The 18,807-nt window shown below is 41.4% G+C and overlaps 2 protein-coding genes across 3 annotated transcripts; both read left to right on the top strand.

The window, feature by feature from the left end:
- The first annotated feature begins 893 nt into the window (after nt 1–893).
- hyal2a (hyaluronidase 2a) lies at nt 894–6,029 on the top strand. The gene is made up of 4 exons (XM_061069846.1): nt 894–1,184; nt 2,552–3,524; nt 4,059–4,148; nt 4,986–6,029. Exons 2-4 carry the CDS (start codon nt 2,595–2,597, stop codon nt 5,376–5,378), a joined length of 1,413 nt encoding a protein of 470 aa, XP_060925829.1. The 5' UTR covers nt 894–1,184; nt 2,552–2,594; the 3' UTR covers nt 5,379–6,029.
- Nucleotides 6,030–7,345: 1,316 nt separating this feature from the next.
- hyal1 (hyaluronidase 1) lies at nt 7,346–10,765 on the top strand. Of its 2 annotated transcripts, none has more exons than XM_061069439.1 (4): nt 7,346–7,413; nt 7,710–8,617; nt 8,701–8,790; nt 9,667–10,765. In XM_061069439.1, exons 2-4 carry the CDS (start codon nt 7,712–7,714, stop codon nt 9,991–9,993), a joined length of 1,323 nt encoding a protein of 440 aa, XP_060925422.1. In that variant the 5' UTR covers nt 7,346–7,413; nt 7,710–7,711; the 3' UTR covers nt 9,994–10,765. The 2 variants fall into 2 exon arrangements, with proteins under 2 accessions (XP_060925422.1, XP_060925421.1); XM_061069438.1 differs by having other exon boundaries at nt 7,347–7,413; nt 7,707–8,617.
- The last annotated feature ends 8,042 nt before the right edge of the window (nt 10,766–18,807 follow it).

The raw sequence follows: 18,807 nt of genomic DNA, 5'->3' as shown, positions 1-18,807 counted from the left end.
AAAGTTGAATAGAGTACTTCAACCCTGTGGTATGAAAGAGAGGCTGTGGAAGCCTTCAGTTGTCATAAAAACTAAGAAGGTGTTTATTTTGTCCATTCTAGACAACTGTGATAAACCATGGTGGCCTCTGTAGAGAGAACCCGCCCCTGACTTAAATATGAAGTATTTAAATATCAGGGACTATTCCATTTCTGCCAATCGATCCCTTTCACCTAAATCTTACACATTGAACCTTTAACAGTTGGATTTCCCATTGAAATGTTTAAATAATGCATGCAATTGACACAGCAGCACAATGAGGCCGCCGTGCATGTGGAAAAGGAGTAAAAATAGAAGTAGGAATATGAATAAAAATAGATATACTATAAACAATAAAAAGTAGAAATAATACTCTGTATGATGTTTTCAAAATGTGCAATACAAAGATAGGGATCAAGGTTGTGTAATTTGTAGCAATTGTCCGTTCTTTGGGATATCCAATGTGCAGCAGCTCTTTCCCTGCAGTGCACATTTGTAGATGTGTAAATAGTTATTTATAAGCCGACATGTGAGTGTAATGTAGAAGGCTGATCATTAGTGGTGTGATCTTATTCTGAAGCCATGTGGACACTGGATGCCTCGGACTTCTCGGACTCGTCCAGTCCCCGGCTGTAACCAGGACTGGGGGTGGGGAGAGGGACATCTATTTAATCTTTTATTTTCTGTTCAACTTAAAAACACACGTGAAACCGAGCCAACCTCTGCCTGGGGTCATGAGAAGGTTTGAGGTGAAGCAACACGTCGCTGCAGGACACCACCCACGCGGACGGGGGTGTTGGTACGCTCCCCCCTCCTGTTTGCCCCCCCCCCGCGTGAATGGAACATCCTGAAAGTGGTTCGGCTCTGGCTCTGACATCCACGCAGGGGGTAAGTTCACTTTCTCCACTGGCAGCAGGACGGTGCGGGGACTAGAGGACACAGAGCCGCCACACATGTGTCTGTGAGAAGTATCTTCGTTGTGTGTCTCCTCGTTGTGTGTCCGTCCTCCTCGTTGTGTGTCCGTCCTCCTCGTTGTGTGTCCGTCCTCCTCCTCCAACAAACAATGCTCCCGCTGGTTTCCTCCTGGTGGTTGTGAGGCAGCTCCGGAGAAGCGGCTCCTGTGTGTGTTCTTTCTTTGGGAATGGTTCCTCAGCCTGGAAGTGAAGGTAAGAGGGGAGGTGCTGTCATTTCACTGTTACTGGACTTCTCTCGTCTTTTTACTCATTCATTGTCTCCGAGGACAGTTTCTCTGAGGCCGGTGAGTTAAACTCTTAACAGTTTGATCTGCATCTGGAACAGAGTGTTTGGTCATTATTTACACAGGAAGTGTTTTTAGCATTTATTCGATTGAACAGCAAATGTTCGAAGTTAGTTTGTACCTTTCTTTACTGATTTGAAGATATTTGGTGGAAAACAAACCTGAAGTACATTTACACCTCAAAATTGTATTTGAGTACAATTCCCAGTGGGGATTTTAATATGGTTATTCATGTCTAATAAGTGACAGTGGTGTAAGATTAGTCTACATGAGTAAAAGTGACAAGAAGATAAGATAAGATACGATCAGTTAAGATAAGATAAGATGATCCTTTATAGCAGCAAAGGCGACAGTAAAAAATAAAGTGATAAAAAAAGTAAACATGCAATACAAACACATCTAAAAAGGTTAAATAGAGTAGAATGAATATAGTAAGTGTAAACAGGATGTAAACCGTGTAAGTAGCCTTTTAATTGCATGATTTGGATTAGGTATTTGAACATTTAAAAGATGCTGAGTTACCACAGAGTAGAAATACTCCATTACAAGTATTGCAATCAAAACTTTCCTTTAGCAGAAAAATAACAAAATCATCACATTGATTGAATACACTGCAATTGTTGCATTTGGTCAAGGTAAAGCTATTATATTACTAAAGTTAAGTACATTTACTCAAGTATTGTACTCAAGTACAATTTTGAGCTACTTGTACCTGCGTATTTCTACTTTATGTTACTTTATACAAGTTTTATATTTCAGATGGAAATATTGCCCTTTCATATATTATATTGATGCTAATATATTTGTACTCAAGTTTTGAATGGAGGATTTTTATTCGTAATAGAGTATTTTTACTCTCTGTTAATGTTATTTTACTTTTGAAGTCAATTCTTCCACCCCTGCTGAAGGTAGATATTGTCACTATTTATAAAGATAAACAAAAGAACTAAATTCAATTGTCCATTGTGAACTGTTGGGCAGACTCACAGTCTTTGGTCAATAAATATCTTTAGACCTATAACATAAACTCATAAATACAAAGAGGCTTTCAATAAATAAAAAATGAAATCTATTTTCAATTTATGATTATTATTATTACATAATTTCTCTCTGCAGCCTGTTGATTGGATTTTTTTTCATTTAGTGCATAAAACTAAACTGTACTGAATATACAAAAGAGTCCTTTTGAAATGCTGACTATGAATGAATGTGCTGGGGAATTCCACTTATTATTACAATAATCTAAAACATTCCATTCTCCTGTGTGAATTATAGAGCAGAGAGTGACGGTCCTTGCTGTCGATCCCCATCAGAAGACATGTTGTACTGGACTTTGTGTGACTGGAAAGTGCGGCTGCTTATTGTCCTGCTGTGGGACGGCCTCTGTACTCTGGGACTGAAGCCCACCCAATGGCCGCTGTATCCCCAAAAGCCTTTGCTCCTCGCCTGGAATGCCCCGACTGAGGACTGTGCCCCACGGCATGGCATTCGTTTCCAGTTGGACCAGTTCCAGATCGTGGCCTCACCCAATGAGGCTTTTGTCCGACAGAACCTCACCATCTTCTATAAGAACCGCTTGGGCCTGCTCCCCTACTACGAGCCAGATAACACGGCGGTGAACGGAGGGCTGCCACAGCTGGCCAGTCTCACGCAGCACCTGGAGAAGATGCCAGATAATGTGCAGAAGTATATACGTGAGCCAGGGGCCAAAGGTCTGGCCGTTATTGACTGGGAGGAGTGGCGCCCGCTCTGGATACGCAACTGGGAAACCAAAGACATTTACCGCAGAAATTCTCGTGAGATGGTGCGCCAGAAGCACCCAGCATGGCCTGAGGAGAAGGTGACAAAAGTCGCCCAGCAGGAGTTTGAAATGTCTGCCAGGAAGTTCATGCTGGAGACGCTGAAGCAAGCCAAGAACCTGAGACCCAACCAGCTCTGGGGGTTCTACCTGTTCCCCGACTGCTACAACCACGACTACAAGCGCACTCTGGAGAACTACACCGGCCGCTGCCCTGACGTGGAGGAGGCCCGCAACGATCGGCTGAAGTGGCTGTGGACCGAGAGCACCGCCCTCTTCCCCTCCATCTACATGGGCACCGTGCTGCGCTCCTCTTCCTCCGGACGCCAGTTTGTCCGGAACAGGGTGAAGGAGGGGATGCGTTTGGCCTCATCAGGCGATGGGCTGGCGCGTCCTGTCTTTGTGTACACGCAGCCCACCTACACCAACTCTCTGGAGCAGCTGACCGAGGTGACGCTCTCACTTTAGAAATTTCCACCGTTCTCTCATGAATTTGTTTTTTCTTCCTTATCAGCTGATTTTTTCTTTCTTGTCCATCATTCTCGTGAACTTTTCGGACAATACTGTTATGGACTTTTCATTGTTCAAAGGTTAACTCTCAATCACAGTGTGGCTCTAACCTTCAGCACCCTGGCTCACCCCCCCCCCTCTCTGATCAGTGCATGCTGCATGGAGCTATAGCTCAGCTTTTCTTTATCAACAGCCACAGTCATTTCCTGCAGCGGAGAGACACCCCAGCACCTCTCGCTGGTGTGTGCAGGATGTTGGCAGGATGGGTGTTGGTCGAGTTGAAAATCTTGCTTACACCCTATACACTGTTTCCTTATGAGTTAATGAACATGCACTTCACACACAGTAGCACATGACTCTCTAACAATCGGACCCTGTTGCGATGATACTCATTTATCTGGGTCTGACCTTTTGCTTTCAGAAATGCAAAAGGTTAAGTGTGATGGGGTTAAAATGCCGTGTCATCTTTCACAGACTGACCTGGTCTCCACCATCGGGGAGAGCGTGGCCCTGGGAGCAGCTGGGATCATCCTGTGGGGAGATGCAGGTTATGCAAGCAGCAAAGTAAGCACCACCACACCAGTCATGAAACAAACAAACTAATTAACCCCACTCAGACTCAATTCACAAATGTGAACACAAACATCATCATCTGGAAAGTTTTTCAACCCGATGCTCTTGCTGGTCATGTGTGCAGTCACTTGATAAGTAATTCACTCCTCAGGGCTCAGCTTCAAAGAGACTGCAGTAGTCACATGAATGACGCATTTGGGCGGATTTTAATTTAAGATCTTCAAATCCGCCAACTATGAATGCAAATATAATCTTTTAGTGAACAAAAATGCACAAGATGGACAGTTATTAATTGGAGATAAAACTCTTATGTTTCATTTCAAACAACACCAATGAAAGTGTAAATATTTGATCCATTTGTTTCACAGTGTCGAAGTAATAAATATAGTATAGACATTATATCCGATTGAGCATTATTCAAATTATGCATAATATAAATGCATATATTTTGTGCAATGCGTTCTTTTAATCTTTTATTTGAACTTTAATGCACCAACCGGGAGTTGCACTCATTAGCAGTTATTTCGCAATAAAATGACAATAAAGACTTTGTATTCTGTTTGATTCTATAATTAAATCTTTAAATGTAGTCTTTATTTTTTCCTACAGTTTGTTTTGAATCAACAAGTGTATGGCTCATGTTGCACATGTGACTTGATTAGAAATATGAAGGATGAATGAATAATTTCTTAAATACTACACAGAACTTTTTTGAGCTTCCTTTAAAACATCCTTAAGTCATCTCAACTGCATGTGTATGAAAGAGAATAAGTTAAACTGTGAATGTTGACCTAGCTGAGTGACTTCTCCTTCTCCTGTCCTCTCCAGACCAGCTGTTCCGACCTTGAGGCGTATCTCCGAGGGCCGCTGAGTCAATACCTCCTCAACGTCTCCACGGCAGCAGAGCTATGCAGCCAGACCTTGTGTGCTTCACACGGCCGCTGTCTGCGCAAAAACCCAGACAGCGATGTTTACTTGCACCTGAACCCCCTCACCCACAGCATCACCAGGCCAGACGGCAAACCCACAGTGACGGGTGAGCTTGGCGAAGCCGAGGTGACGAGGTTCCAAACCGAGTTTCAGTGCCAGTGCTTCAGCGGCTACCAGGGGGACGGCTGCGATCAGACGGACCCCCTGCACCAGAGAGGGGGGGCGGCTCCGACCACGGCATCAGCACTGCAATGTGTGATCTTACTGATTATTTCTCTGCTCCTCTGTTAATGCACCGTAAACAGTAGACAGCCGCATCGTGTGTGTCAAAATATCCGAGCGGAGGGGTGTCATATTCTTTTCTTGGAATTGCTGTAAAAAATATGGATGACACAAAGTGAAACTTTATAAGAAACACTGTGGAAATTGCAATTTTACATTTGTTTATAACTTTCAATCTTTTAAAAACAATAGAGGGCTCGCTGGAAATGACCTTGTTTACATTTTGCTCTCGGTTTCCTCTCGGTCACTGTTTCCCAAGGTGTCAAATTCCATGTTTCTCAAAGGGAGCACGTCTGCGGAGGAAATGTGGTGAATGAGTCGGCCGCTGTGTGGTGAAAGTGGAATTGATGCATTTCAATCTGGTGATAGCACAATATGATTTGAAGTGCCTGATCTTTTTCAACATGACCTCTCTCATGACCTTTTCTAATGGCGACAATTCCAAGTGTTACTATTTATTTGAATGTATTTTTTAAGGTGTTTTATATGATATTTTCAGATTTTTATGTCCAAAACATGACTACTAGTAGTTTTCTCTTAAAATACTACGTGACTCTATTGGTGCTCAAAAGCAGCTATTTGATTTAAGAAGCACAAACATTAAGAGACATTTTTCTGACACTTTGTTTTGTTCCACAGTTTTACTGACATTATCACCTCTGTCTTTTCTCAAATTTGATTTTTTTTCAAAGTAAATAAACTTCTTTGTTAAACTTATTGGGTAATTTCTCTTAAAAACAACCTTTACAGTTGCATTTTAAGTATTAGAGGTTTAACAGATGGTTCTCAGACAATACAACAATGGTTACAACAATGGTTGTATTGCTTGCTGTAATAACTAGAACCGTCCCCTGGAAGATCTGGATTTTAATTTTGGATCCAAGACTTATTCCCTGGGAAATTGCTGAAAATGTCTAAAACTACTGATCTTGCCATGTTAAAGAAAGTGAAAACAAGTTCTGGATCTGCCCCGGACCTGAATCAGCACCAAAATTGAATTGTTTTTTCCCTGACCTTCCAACAAGCCAGAACCTGAACCAAACCTTCATGGAGGAAAACATCACCATCTTCTATACGGAAAAGCTGCGTCTGTATCCCTGGAACTTTTTAGCAAAGTCAGGCAAAAACATGTCAATAACCTGGAGGATGAAACCAGAGCAGATGTTGGGATAGTTTGTGGATCATATTGTCATCATTAAAAGAAACAATAAAGATTTGCAAGTGGTTTTCAGATACTACATGTATGACCCTGTTGCTTGCAATGAAGAACGGCACTCTGGGCCAACAGTCCTGTTATGAAACCACATTGGAATCCTCTAAAAATATATCCAAAAAGCAACCAATCTCTCATTTTTCGTTAGAAGTGGTAAAAAATGTCCAAGATCTGACACTTTGTATGGATCCACACGCCACATCCTTCCCGCCCAGTTTTGTGGAAATCCTGCTGAAAATCAAACAAACAAGCAAAGACAGAAACACAAATATATCTTCCTCTTCGGGGGTTAGAATTAATCTTGATGGTGAAAACAAGTCTCATTTGGGATCTGAGGGGAACCAGAGCCCACTCGTCCTCAGGGAGGGACACATCTTGTCGGCTGCTGCCCCCCCCACCCCCATGTAATTGTAGGGTGCTGTTAAACCAAGAGTTATTTTTTACTGCTTCTAAGAGTTGAGCAGGCATTCATTTAAATCTGGAGGTGGAAGAGTTCATTATGGCTTTTTTTCCCCCTGACCGCCATTCAGAGTTAAACCTCCCACGTGACCCTGGTGACCTGTTGATTTTCACATTTATTCTCATGTTTGATTGAACCCACGGGATGAGTGCGTGAGGGATCATTCAGGCTTCAACGTCCCTGTGACTTTAAATACGGACGCTCCATGGAAATGATTTGCATGTCTCCTCTGATTGGTTGCTGGGTTGAAAAAACCTGTGACCACTTCTGGTTTTATTTTCCTTCCCTCTTTCCTGCATGTGATTCTGATCATGTGACTGCAGATTGACACACACACACAAGCTGAAAATCTCTGCCCGGTGTTTGAACAGGTAAGTGAGTGTTTGTCATTTTGTCTTTAATACATTTAGCTTTGATTCCATCTCTAAACATGGGAACTTATGGAAAATCATGGATTGATAAACAAAGAACAGACCACGGTTAGTGTCAAGCTGAAATTCTTGGTGCCTGTGTGCAGCTCCTGAAAATGGAAAGAGACTTTATATGCTCAGGAATTTGACCGTCCAAACTAAAGTTGCCTCACATCCTCTCAAAGGCAGCGTTGTTCAAGTTTGCAATAACCTCTCTCGTCTTTGTTTGAGCACTTCTCTTCTTCTCTTCTTAGCAGGGATGAGTTCCTGTCCTCCTCCACTGCTGCTGCTCTGCAGTCTGCTCGGCCTTGTTTCAGGGCTGCGGCCGAAAACCTCCTCTTTTTCCCAGGTGCCTTTCCTGAGCGTGTGGAACGCCCCCACTCACAACTGCCTCTCCAAGTATGGCGTGGATCTCAACCTGGGGACCTTTGACATCGCCCAGAACCTGAACCAAACCTTCATGGGGGACAACATCACCATCTTCTATTCGGAGAAGCTGGGTCTGTATCCCTGGTACTCCGGCCAAGGGAAGGCTGTGAATGGCGGGGTCCCACAGAACGCCAGTCTGGATGAACACCTCAGGGCGGCCTCTGAAGACATCCGCACCTACATCCCAGACAGGGGATTCCAGGGTCTGGCTGTGGTGGACTGGGAGAGCTGGAATCCTGTGTGGGAGAGAAACTGGGACAGTAAGCTGGTGTACCAGGATGCGTCGATAGCGCTGGTGAGGGCAAAGCACCCGGACTGGACCCCCGAGCAGGTGAAGGCTGAAGCCCGGATGAGGTTTGACCAAGCAGGGAGAGCGTTCATGGAGGAAACGCTGAAACTGGGACAAGAGGAAAGACCAAACGGGTTGTGGGGTTACTACGGTTTCCCGGACTGCTACAACTACTTGGGCAAAGAAATGAGCTACACAGGGGAGTGTCCGGCTGTAGCGCTGAAGAGGAACGACCAGCTGCTGTGGCTGTGGAACTGCTCCTCTGCTCTGTATCCGGACATCTACCTCAGCCTCAACCTGCGAGGCCTAAGCAAAGAAGTGCTCCTCTACACACACCACCGCATCCTGGAGGCCATGAGGGTGGGGGCTCAGGTGACCCCCTCAGCACCGCCCGTGTACCCCTACACCCGCATTGTCTACACGTACACATTAGATTTCCTCTCGCTGGCAAGTAGCTGTTGTTTGAACCCAATGCTCTTTAGCGGTTTGTTTCTATCCTCTGTTAATTCATTTTTGTATTCCTCCTGCAGGAGCACCTGGTCTACACCGTCGGAGAGAGTGCTGCTTTAGGGTCTGCAGGGATGGTCCTGTGGGGCGACAACAACTTCTCCAAGTCTAAGGTACAATAGAGAGCTATGTTTCACTTTTTATAAATGACACAGTCCCTGGTTTACTGTCTGTGTTCTCTCATCTCTCATCTCAAACCATATGCAATTCATATTAGTCAAATTTATGCCGCGTGCAGCTGAGCACATCAACAAATTCACAATATTTACAACATTGATTAGAAGAAACAGTTTTTAGAATAGTGGAAAGGTCTGTTAACGCTTCAAGTGTTTTTATACATAAGAAAATGTCTGAGTTATTGAGTTATTGTGTAAATTACTGAACACTTTAGCTCACATCTGACTGTTACCAGAGTGTGATATGTGTGAGAACAACAGGAACTCTTGTTAAAGGATTGATTGGCTTCTCTGTGAGATCATGAATAAGAACTTAGACATTAAGGAAACTTTTCTTTAAGAAAAAACATAAAACAATGAAAACGGTGATGATTTCCTTATCGTCTGTAAAAACGGATTTAAATGTTTTGGCTGACTGGCGATGAATTTACAGTCATATGTTCTATGACTTCACTTAAATCAAAAATACACAGATCTGCAGCAAAGTTAAAACCACTTCTTCTTTTTACGGAGGTGATCAGTGTGTGTGATTGTGTGTCACACTACTGACTGGAAAATAATAGGGCAACATGTTTCCATTTCAAAGGCCTTATTATGTGGAAGTGAATAAACTGTCTGTCGTACATGTTGATAATAGAAGGCACACGTCAGCCGAGGAAACAGTTTGTCTCAATGATGCATTTGTGAACAGTGGAGATCTGGCACATACGAATGAGCTAAACTCGGCAGCACAACATTAAGCCCCTAATTAAAATACTCAACAACAATTATAACAAAGGTGTAAACTATTTTCTGTTTCCTCTGTGTTGTCAGGCCACATGTGAAGCTGTCAAATTCTACATCGATCAGACGCTGGGTCCTTACCTGGTGAATGTGACGGCAGCCGCCACTCTGTGCAGCCAGAAGCTGTGTTCGTCTCAGGGCCGGTGTCAGAGGAGGAACCCGGCCTCCAGGGCCTACCTGCACCTGGACCCCGCCGGGTGGAAGCTGGTGTCGAAGGAGGGGCCGGACGGGAGGAGACAATACAAAGTTTTAGGACGGATGAGGGCCGACAAGGTCACATTCAAGACGTCTGAGTTTCAGTGCAGCTGCTTCCCGGGGTGGGGAGGTGAGAGCTGCTCCAAGCCGACTCAGCGATGAGAGACTTTCCTTTGAGGAAATCTAGGTAATACATAGACGACATTGGTCTAATAAATGTAGTAAAGTGTGAAAATGGTCCACTGGGGCTGGTTAGGCCCACAGGTCGTTTTCTGCTCGAGTGCATATCATCTCTTGTCAATTTAAATTTCCCCAATCCTTGACCTATGTGTTTTCTTAATTAATGACTTTCCTTAGGTCAAATGGAGGATAATTTGAATTCATGTTTTTTCTTTTACTATAGCCACTTTAAGTCTTCTCCACTCTAATAATTATCTTACTGTAAATGTATTTGTATGTTCGATCTTCACACTACAGAATCCTGTATGTGCAGAGTTTAACACAGGGAATCATGTTTTCTAGTTTACCTGCTGAAAAGGGAAAATTTCTCCAAGCTTGAATCTAGTGGATGTAATTCAAGGATGTTGACGCTAATAACCTTGTTTGTGTGAGTGGAAAAATATTTCAGACACAAATGATAATTTAAAGTATTTTTAGATGTCTTCGAATGTGGTTCGATGACATCTTACATTTTTTATTTTCAATAATATTGTGGTTGGGCTTTGGTTTTAAAATGAACACCAATAAACTTATGTTTGTTATAAGAAGGTAAATCATCATAGATTGCCTGCAACACTTCTTCTGTTGTCTGTTACCTGGAGTGTTGATGTTTTCATGTTGATCTGACTGAACAGAAACATAAATATGCTTTTAGAGTTGGTAATGATCAAGATTCCATGTATGACCAGACCTAATAAAACTACATATCAGTAAATCTGATTCTCTCAAAGTATTCTGCTATGAGATCATATGTGAATCTATTAGAGGGGAAATATTCTCGCCTGATAATTAATTTACATAATTTTTTGTAGGTGTTATAATCGCTCTTTCATATTGAATCATTGTCATTTACATCAACTGTTTATTTAGAAATGTCCTCGTATTGTTTTTGTAGCCTTTCACATTTGATTATTACACATGTCATTCTAAAGTCATAGCTTTTTTTCCTCATTTTTAAACCCCAATTAATTTGGTAAAAATATTTCCATTATTCGGTGGTGAAAAGGAAGTCCTGAAGTACTGCTGTTAAGAAGTTTGTGAAATTTTAGCTGAAATTAAATAAAAATTGAAATTTATAATTACTTTGGAGTCAAAATTGTATCTGCCAATAAAATAAAAAAATTTCTAGATATTTAACCAGCTGGAAAAAAGTTTGACATAATAAATGCTTACATATATAAATCAGGGGATTATAAAACAATAAACTAATCTTATAAAACAAACTCTGTTCTAAGAGGCCATTCTAAGTATATTTAGCTGATACTACTTTTGTACATCAGTAAAATCTTCGCTTGTAATCAAACATTTGTATTTTCCTTTTTGCTGCTTTTACCAAAGTAAAGCGTCTGAATTCTTGCTGAGGCTTTACTTTCAAAAGTTTGTCAGTATATTTATGTCCAGCAGGTGGTGCTGTGAGACCGCTAACCTGAAGAAAGGCAGTAACATCATAGTCTGAGTGTTTGTGTTCAAACTTGTGCAGATGACAAAATCTTATTTGATAAAACCTTATTTGACTGAGAGAACTTTACACTTCACCTCTGCTGCAGCTGCATCCCCCACTGTGAAATAACCCTCAATGACTCAGAACCTGACAGAGCACAGGGGGACGTTTGATAGATTTTTCAAGTGGCGTGTACAATCCTGTTTTATCGGTTAGCCTGCTGTTGTTGATTGTAATTTCCACCCTTTGTCCCCGAGAGGCTTTGGCGGGCTGGAAAAATGGACTTCCACAAGACCTCGCTGTTTCCTATATCCGGCTTTATCATCATTGGCTATAGATTGTGAGGAAACGAAGAGGACACGGATGCTTTTTGTCAAAGCTGTGGGGACATGTCTGCAGCCTGCGCTTTTTTTAAAGGCTAATCTGTCTTTTAGGTTGATTGTGCAGTTTTTCTAAACAAGACCAACTTAAATGACTAATTGGTATTCAGAGACCAAGGACAAAATATAATGCCATCCCTGAAACACAAAATATACCTGCAGTTACTGATAATGGCAGGAAAAATAAACATGACAGGCGTCTTATAGTGACTGACATTCAACACTGTTTGTCATTATAATAGTTGTTTTTCACCGCGGCAGCGTAAAAAATCCACTCCCACTGTCCAAATGGAAACGAGGGATAATATTAATGGTGCGTTGTTTTAAATAAACTGGGGATTATTAAAGTTAATGTGTGGACAATTTTAAAAAGTAGAATAACACTCGGCAGAGAGCAAACCTGCACCAAGGCCCAGCAGTCCACTTACATACAATCAGGTTGCACCAAATTTCACACACTCATAGATATCAGTCCCTATCAGCCTGAGTTTTTTTTCGACAGGATCCCTTAATTATTTCCTGGGAAATCAGGGAGAATGTCTACTAAAGAAAATCCTGGATCCAGATCCACAACCGAACTTGATGGGTTCTTTCCTGACCAATACTACATCCTTCCAAGTTTACTTGTAATCCATCGAGTAGTTTATTGCGTAACCTACAAACACTCAAGTAAACAACAATACAAACCAACTAACAAACTAAAATAACACCCGCCAAAAGTCCCCTAAACCAAATCCCCACCAAAATTGACTGGGTTCTTCCCTGACTCACACGGCCACTTGCCTCCAAGTTTCCTTGTAACCTGTCCATAAATGTTTGCATAATCTTGTTCACAAACAAACCAATAAGCAGATGGATAGGGTTGAAAACTCCTTGGCAGAAGGTAAAAGTCAATATTTTCCGAATGCAGTGTTATAGTTGGTATTTCTGTGTTTGTAAACTAAGTCCATGAACCTTGAAAACTACATTTTACAACAGTTTGAAACCTCTGATGCGGTTTTATTTGGAGAATTTCACACATTAAGAAGAGGAGGCTTTTTAAAACGATCCCCCAAATTGGAAAATTGTCTTTCATGAGCAGAAAGTCATTTTGTTCTGTTAACTCACTCCAAGTGGTCTCCTCTCCTCCTCTCCTCCGCCCTCCTCCGTCAGGTCTGGCAGGCCCTCTGTTTCTCTATCCTCTCATCTCTGCATTTCTTCATTTTGGCGTCTCCCTCTGTCACCCCTCCATGGTCACGTCTCGCCTCTCCCTGCTGCTCGGCCTGCAGATCGTCTCGCTCGCTCTCAGTTTAATAACTTGCTTCGTCACGCTCCGGGCCCGTGTCCTTCAGACCAGTTGACTCTCTGATCAGGTTTCTTAAAGATCTGATGCACGTCACAGGATCCATGTGCGGGTTCGGCACCAACAGGTGGTTTGCATTGATCGGGAACTTTTAATGCAGGATGCTCCCCTTACAAAGGTGACTTATAGGAATAGTAACACGTTTAGAGAAATGCACTTGCTCTCTTTAAGGGGCTGAATAACATGATTGATACCAAGATGCTGGTTAGACTTTAGTTTAACTTTAAAGGTTCAGTGTGTAAGATTTAGGTGAAAGGGATCTATTGGCAGAAATTTAATATAAAATAATCCTAGTGATGTTTTCACGCGTGTGTTTCATCTAAATTGTATGAATTGTTGTTATCTTTACCCTAGAATGGGTACTTTATATTTGAATATTTTATATTTACATCGGGAGCGGGTCCTCTCTATGGAGGCCACCATGCTTTTTACAGTAGCCCAACTGGACAAGCTAAACACCTTTTGAGTTTTTATACAACTGAAGGGTTCCACAGGTTCTCTGTTGTGTCTGGAAGGGAAGTGTGAGGTGAGGGGTATTCAGCTGCAACATACAACTTCACCACTAGATGTCACCAAAATCTACACACTATTAACCACCTTTAAGACACTTTGACATATCTGGGCATACAGCTGGACTACAATCTGAAATGGAATGCCCATGTAGATATTCTGTGTGGGTTAGGGCTCCTACATAGATTGTTTTAACACTGATGTCATGTCGATATTTTACACACTAGAAAGTAAAATCAGATATGCAAAGACAGCATGGAACAGCACTCTCACACTCCAGTTGAAATAAAAAATCGAGGACATGGTAAAAACAGCTATGAAGGCGATGGGCATTAAGGACCATCCTTCCCTTCAGACCATCTACGGAGGTTCTGTGGTCACACTAGCAAACAGGATCCTTGATGACCCATCACACATTCTGTTCTCTCAGATACACGTTACAGAGCCTTTCAGTGTAAAACCAACTGCCTCAAGCTCTCAAGTAACCCAACGTCCATCACACTGCTCAATAAGGATGTTGATTCGGCCATGAACCTCGTTATCTGGCACATTTTACACTCTGGTTCTTAGGTTTTAATGCCAGTTTTAGTTTTTCATCTTTTTTGAATTACCCAATTTCAGTAATTTATCTCCAAGTGTCTTTAGGGCAGGTGCAATATTCAACTCACTTTTATTCTGCATTATTATTCTGGGATTTCCACGATATGTCCTTGTGTACTGTTTTTTCTTGTTTGCTAAACAATGAACTGACTGCAGCTGCTGCAGAACTTTGGCCCAAGAAAAATGTTCCCATGGGGACAAGAGAGTATCTTTGATTTGATTTGATTTGATCAGCTTTAAAGACTTGAAATAGAAAAAATCTGTTTGTGTCCAAAAATAATTAAATTGCCTTCAAGCACTAAACACACTAATTAGCACAAGTGCTCTGAATTAAATGTCAAAATACATAATAGGGTAATATTAAGGACTTTTTTTGGAGGTTTGAGTCCTTCAGTTTGGACTTGTTGTTGGATTTTGGATTTCAATCATTGTCCTGATTCCACCCATTTCTGGAGCCTGTGCTTTGATTTATTCTTTGTTGATCTGTTTGCTGCATTTATGAACTTTAGCCTTGTTATTTTCCTTGTGTCTGTATTTTGGATTTGTGTTGTTGGCCTTTTGTTGGCACTTTGAATTTATTAGTTCCTGTTTTATTTTTTACTCACCTGTGTTTCTTGGTTAAGAGCACTTCACTTCCTGTCTGTGTGTAACTTTGTTTCACCTCATTCTCAGACAGTTCATCAAGTCAGTTTCTCTGTCAGTGTTTCTCCCTGAGATATTGACCCAGTTCTGTTTTTGGACCGTGCTGTTTGACCTTTGAGGTTTGGATGACGCTGCTTCCTGACTGTTCGCTCCACGTAAATCAAAGTAAACACTGTTATGGGATGTGGCTTAATCTGCATTTGGATCCTCACCAGATTGTAGAAGTCAAGATTACTTCCTGACTTCTGGCATTATGTTTATTCCGCATTCACCTTCTCAACTGCATTATCAGTTCTATATAATGTTAAAGGTGAACAGGAACTTTTTTATAAAAGAGATTCAAATTAACTAGTTCAAACAAAACCAATAGAAAGTACATGGGGCTTTAATGGGACACATGAAATAAAATGGAGATAGAACTGAAATCTCACCACTTGAGGGTAATTGTTGAATGAATGAGACACAACCAGATCATATCATCCTCTTATATCTTACATATAAGTTCACATGAGTATTTGTGGCTTTGTATTGTATCTTTGGTGCTTCATATTGTTGGAGGTTATGATGTATTTTAATCATGGTTTATTAGCTTGTTTAGCATGTGGCGTTTTAGCTGAATTATCTATAGATATTTGTGATTATATAAGATTACAGTGTTTTCTGTTGATTAATGAGCAATGTCTCATTACATTAAAACTCATTGCGTGTCTGGGTGTAGGCAAACTGAATCAGTGCAGAGGAAAAGCTGGTAGGCGTGTGCAGCAAAAGAAAAAAAGATCATGTCATTTGTGCCTGCGTGCATGTGCATGTGTGTGTTCCTGAGCTGTATCTCCCCTGATGAGAGGTGACCTGACACACTGTCACATGTGACTTCCTGCACAGTGCAGCACTGGGCTCAAACCCAACAGCCCCCCACCACCACCACCAAAATACCATTTAAGAGCAAAAGGAAACACACATTCATACACTTACTATACAAAGGTTGCTCCTGCCAGAGTCCCACAATGAGTGTGTGCACCCAGGAGCCATCCAGGTGGAAAATTGCACTGCCTAATCAATCACTAATAGAAAGTCTTTCCTCCGCTAGCAGCCAATCAAAAGCTCACGATGTGCCTTCTTCGTCAACCAACGGCCAATCGGCTGCTCGCAGTGTTCGTCGTTTTCATGCTGATACTGATAAAATGTAATTATTCTCTGTTTTCATGGACACACATTGACGACGTTGGGCAGTGACGGATGATGAGAAGAAATAAATGCAAGCTAATGAGAAAGTCACTAAGGAGATGGAAAGAGAATAAGCATTTTTCAACCTCGACGGCCTCTCAGTTAGTAATTAATTCAAATATGATTTTTTCCAGTAAGCATATAATCCATTTCAGCATTTTTCTCATTCATTTTATAGGATTTGATCTTGGGCTCATTTGAATACACATTTTCCTCCATATTAGACCGGGTAATGAAGTGGATCTCTGAGGAAAAATGCTTTTGTTGTGAGAGCTGTGGAACAAAGGGGGGTCAAAGTGGTCACCTCAGCAGGGGAATTGCCATTTGGATACCAGATTTAATCTAAAGCAGAATCCCAATAATGATTTTCATTGTTATTTATTCATTTCTGCCTGAAGTCTTTCGAGGGCGTCTCCTACAGAGCAGGGGAGCTCCCGGCCCCCATGTTGGTTTGAGCCTGTTGAGTAGAAGCCTTGTCACCACTAACAGACACAGATACAACCGGGTTTGTCTTGAGGTTGACTTGATCTATTTGGTGAAGTGATGAGGTTCATTTTTCCTCTGTCACTTACATGATGACTGTCACATGCATTTGTAGAAACATCAACTGATAGGATTATGCAGACGACGGTCACTTTAATTTTGCTTTACTGCAGTCCCATAGATTCTCTCTATAAGGGAACTGAACCATCAATAAGAATAAGATCTGCCTGAACTTTTTCCCGTTACATGCAGCCAAGCCTGAGATAATTGTCTGATGCAAAAGAGGTAGTGCTCTTCTAGACTAAGTCAGAATACACCACATATTTTGACCTGCCTTTTGTCTGGAGCTTTTTTCTTCATTGTTTGCTGCCTTAGTTTAATTCAACGTCACTGAAAACCTGATTTTAAGTCTTCCCTGTTGCTCTCTAACACGTGGTTTAAATAAGCAGTTGCTAAGTAACAGACAATTTAACAGAATTTCCAAACAATCAGGACAAGACGATGCATATTAATGCATGTTTACAACTACTAGGATTTGTCACATCAAGATAAACAGATGATGGCTCTATCTCTCCAGACAGCTTCCCATTATACCTGCGCATTATTAGGCACAACAAGGTTAGATTATATAGATTATATATAATAGACGTGGATATTTTTAAAACAAATGTATAGTTATTTTGGAATAGTTGACATCGAGGTGTGGCCTCTTAAATGATTTAATTTATGCAACTAATTCGACTGACAGAAGGTAGATGTTTAAACCATTTAATCATCACTTTGAACTCTGTGTTCTGACTTCACTTGCTAACTGTTGTTTTGTTGATCCTCATCAAATGTAGTTTATTATTGTTTTTATTAAAACAAAATGAGTGAAATACTTTAGATCTGGTTCCTATTCGTGTGTTTTTCCTCTTAAACACAATTTAATATATAGTTTTGCCATATCATAATGTCTTCCTTCTTTTTTCTGAGCTGATTCACAATCTGTCCACACACCTCCTGGTAACTGCACAATGACACCCTGTCTGTCCTGAGGTGGAAGTATCCTGAAAACTGTACTGACTGTAAATAATAGTGATCTTTCACACTGTGTGGCAGGTTCACTGTCCGCCTCCATGACACAAAGCCAGGTCAATAAAGAAATGTCTTTCTTTAGACCGGTGCAGTAGAAGTTGACTTCCTGCACTGAGCTCTGACCTCTAACACCTTTCACATGAACTGGAACTCAGCCTCCGATTTTTCTTCCCTTTTGTGGGGACAGGCAGTTGGCAAATTAAACCTTCTGGAGTTTTATCTGAATCTGTAATAGATTGAAATATGTCCCATTGCCATGAAATTATCATATTTGTTTCTTATGAGTGAAACTAAAATAGAGTTCAGATAAAAATGTACAATAATAAGTTTACCATTTAAAACATCATCAAATAGTTTTTGATTTATAATGTGCTGAACTGGTTGACATCGCATCACCTTTTTTTCTATTTGAGTTTTGAGAGCTCAACAATTTCCTACATTTCCAGTGGAAACTGTCTCACAGAAATGTTTTAACAAAAAGATAAAGAGATGTTTCTTTCATAGTTGATTTCACTTGTTTACGTGCGTCTGAATAAAGTCAACGAAGGGATTTCCTGCCTCTGGAAAGTTCTTTGGTCTCTTGAACCTAACATCCACAGAGAGAGAGAGAATGTGATTTAATGGAATTCATGACTCCTGTTTCCCTATCTTACTGCCTGTTCCTCATATTTTGATTTACTGTTTCTCTTTATTCCATTTCCTTTTATTATAAACAAAGCACAGCGCCCATGCACACCCTCGCCCAGCAGGGAGACGCACACAAACACGCACTTGTATGAATAGAAGATTAGTCCACAGGAATCAGAGATTACTGAGTCTCAGCAGAAATGTCATGGTGAGTCGTAACCTTTACTGGAGCACGTTATCTGCTCTGATAGCGCGGCCGGGCCGGGACGGGGACCCAACGCGATGCGATTGGATTTGAAAGGTCCTCATCCAAGTCATGCCCACCGGCTATATTGCCTCCATAGTTCAGCAACACCAGCACTACGGCACGCTGCAAAGTATCAAGGGCCTGATCTGTCCCATCGTATCTGCATCTCCCTGCCCTCAATTAA

The sequence above is a fragment of the Limanda limanda genome, chromosome 4 (genome assembly GCF_963576545.1).
Source record: "Limanda limanda chromosome 4, fLimLim1.1, whole genome shotgun sequence".
Classification (NCBI taxonomy): domain Eukaryota; kingdom Metazoa; phylum Chordata; class Actinopteri; order Pleuronectiformes; family Pleuronectidae; genus Limanda; species Limanda limanda.
This window is presented reverse-complemented; position numbering and strand designations above follow the sequence as displayed.

Coding starts and splice junctions, on each gene's coding strand:
- hyal1 (XM_061069439.1), top strand. CDS start 7,712: ATGAGTTCCTGTCCTCCTCCACTGCTGCTGCTCTGCAGTCTGCTCGGC. Junction 8,618..8,700: donor CATTAGATTTCCTCTCGCTG/GCAAGTAGCTGT, acceptor TTCCTCCTGCAG/GAGCACCTGGTCTACACCGT. Junction 8,791..9,666: donor ACAACTTCTCCAAGTCTAAG/GTACAATAGAGA, acceptor CTGTGTTGTCAG/GCCACATGTGAAGCTGTCAA.
- hyal2a (XM_061069846.1), top strand. CDS start 2,595: ATGTTGTACTGGACTTTGTGTGACTGGAAAGTGCGGCTGCTTATTGTC. Junction 3,525..4,058: donor CTCTGGAGCAGCTGACCGAG/GTGACGCTCTCA, acceptor CATCTTTCACAG/ACTGACCTGGTCTCCACCAT. Junction 4,149..4,985: donor CAGGTTATGCAAGCAGCAAA/GTAAGCACCACC, acceptor TGTCCTCTCCAG/ACCAGCTGTTCCGACCTTGA.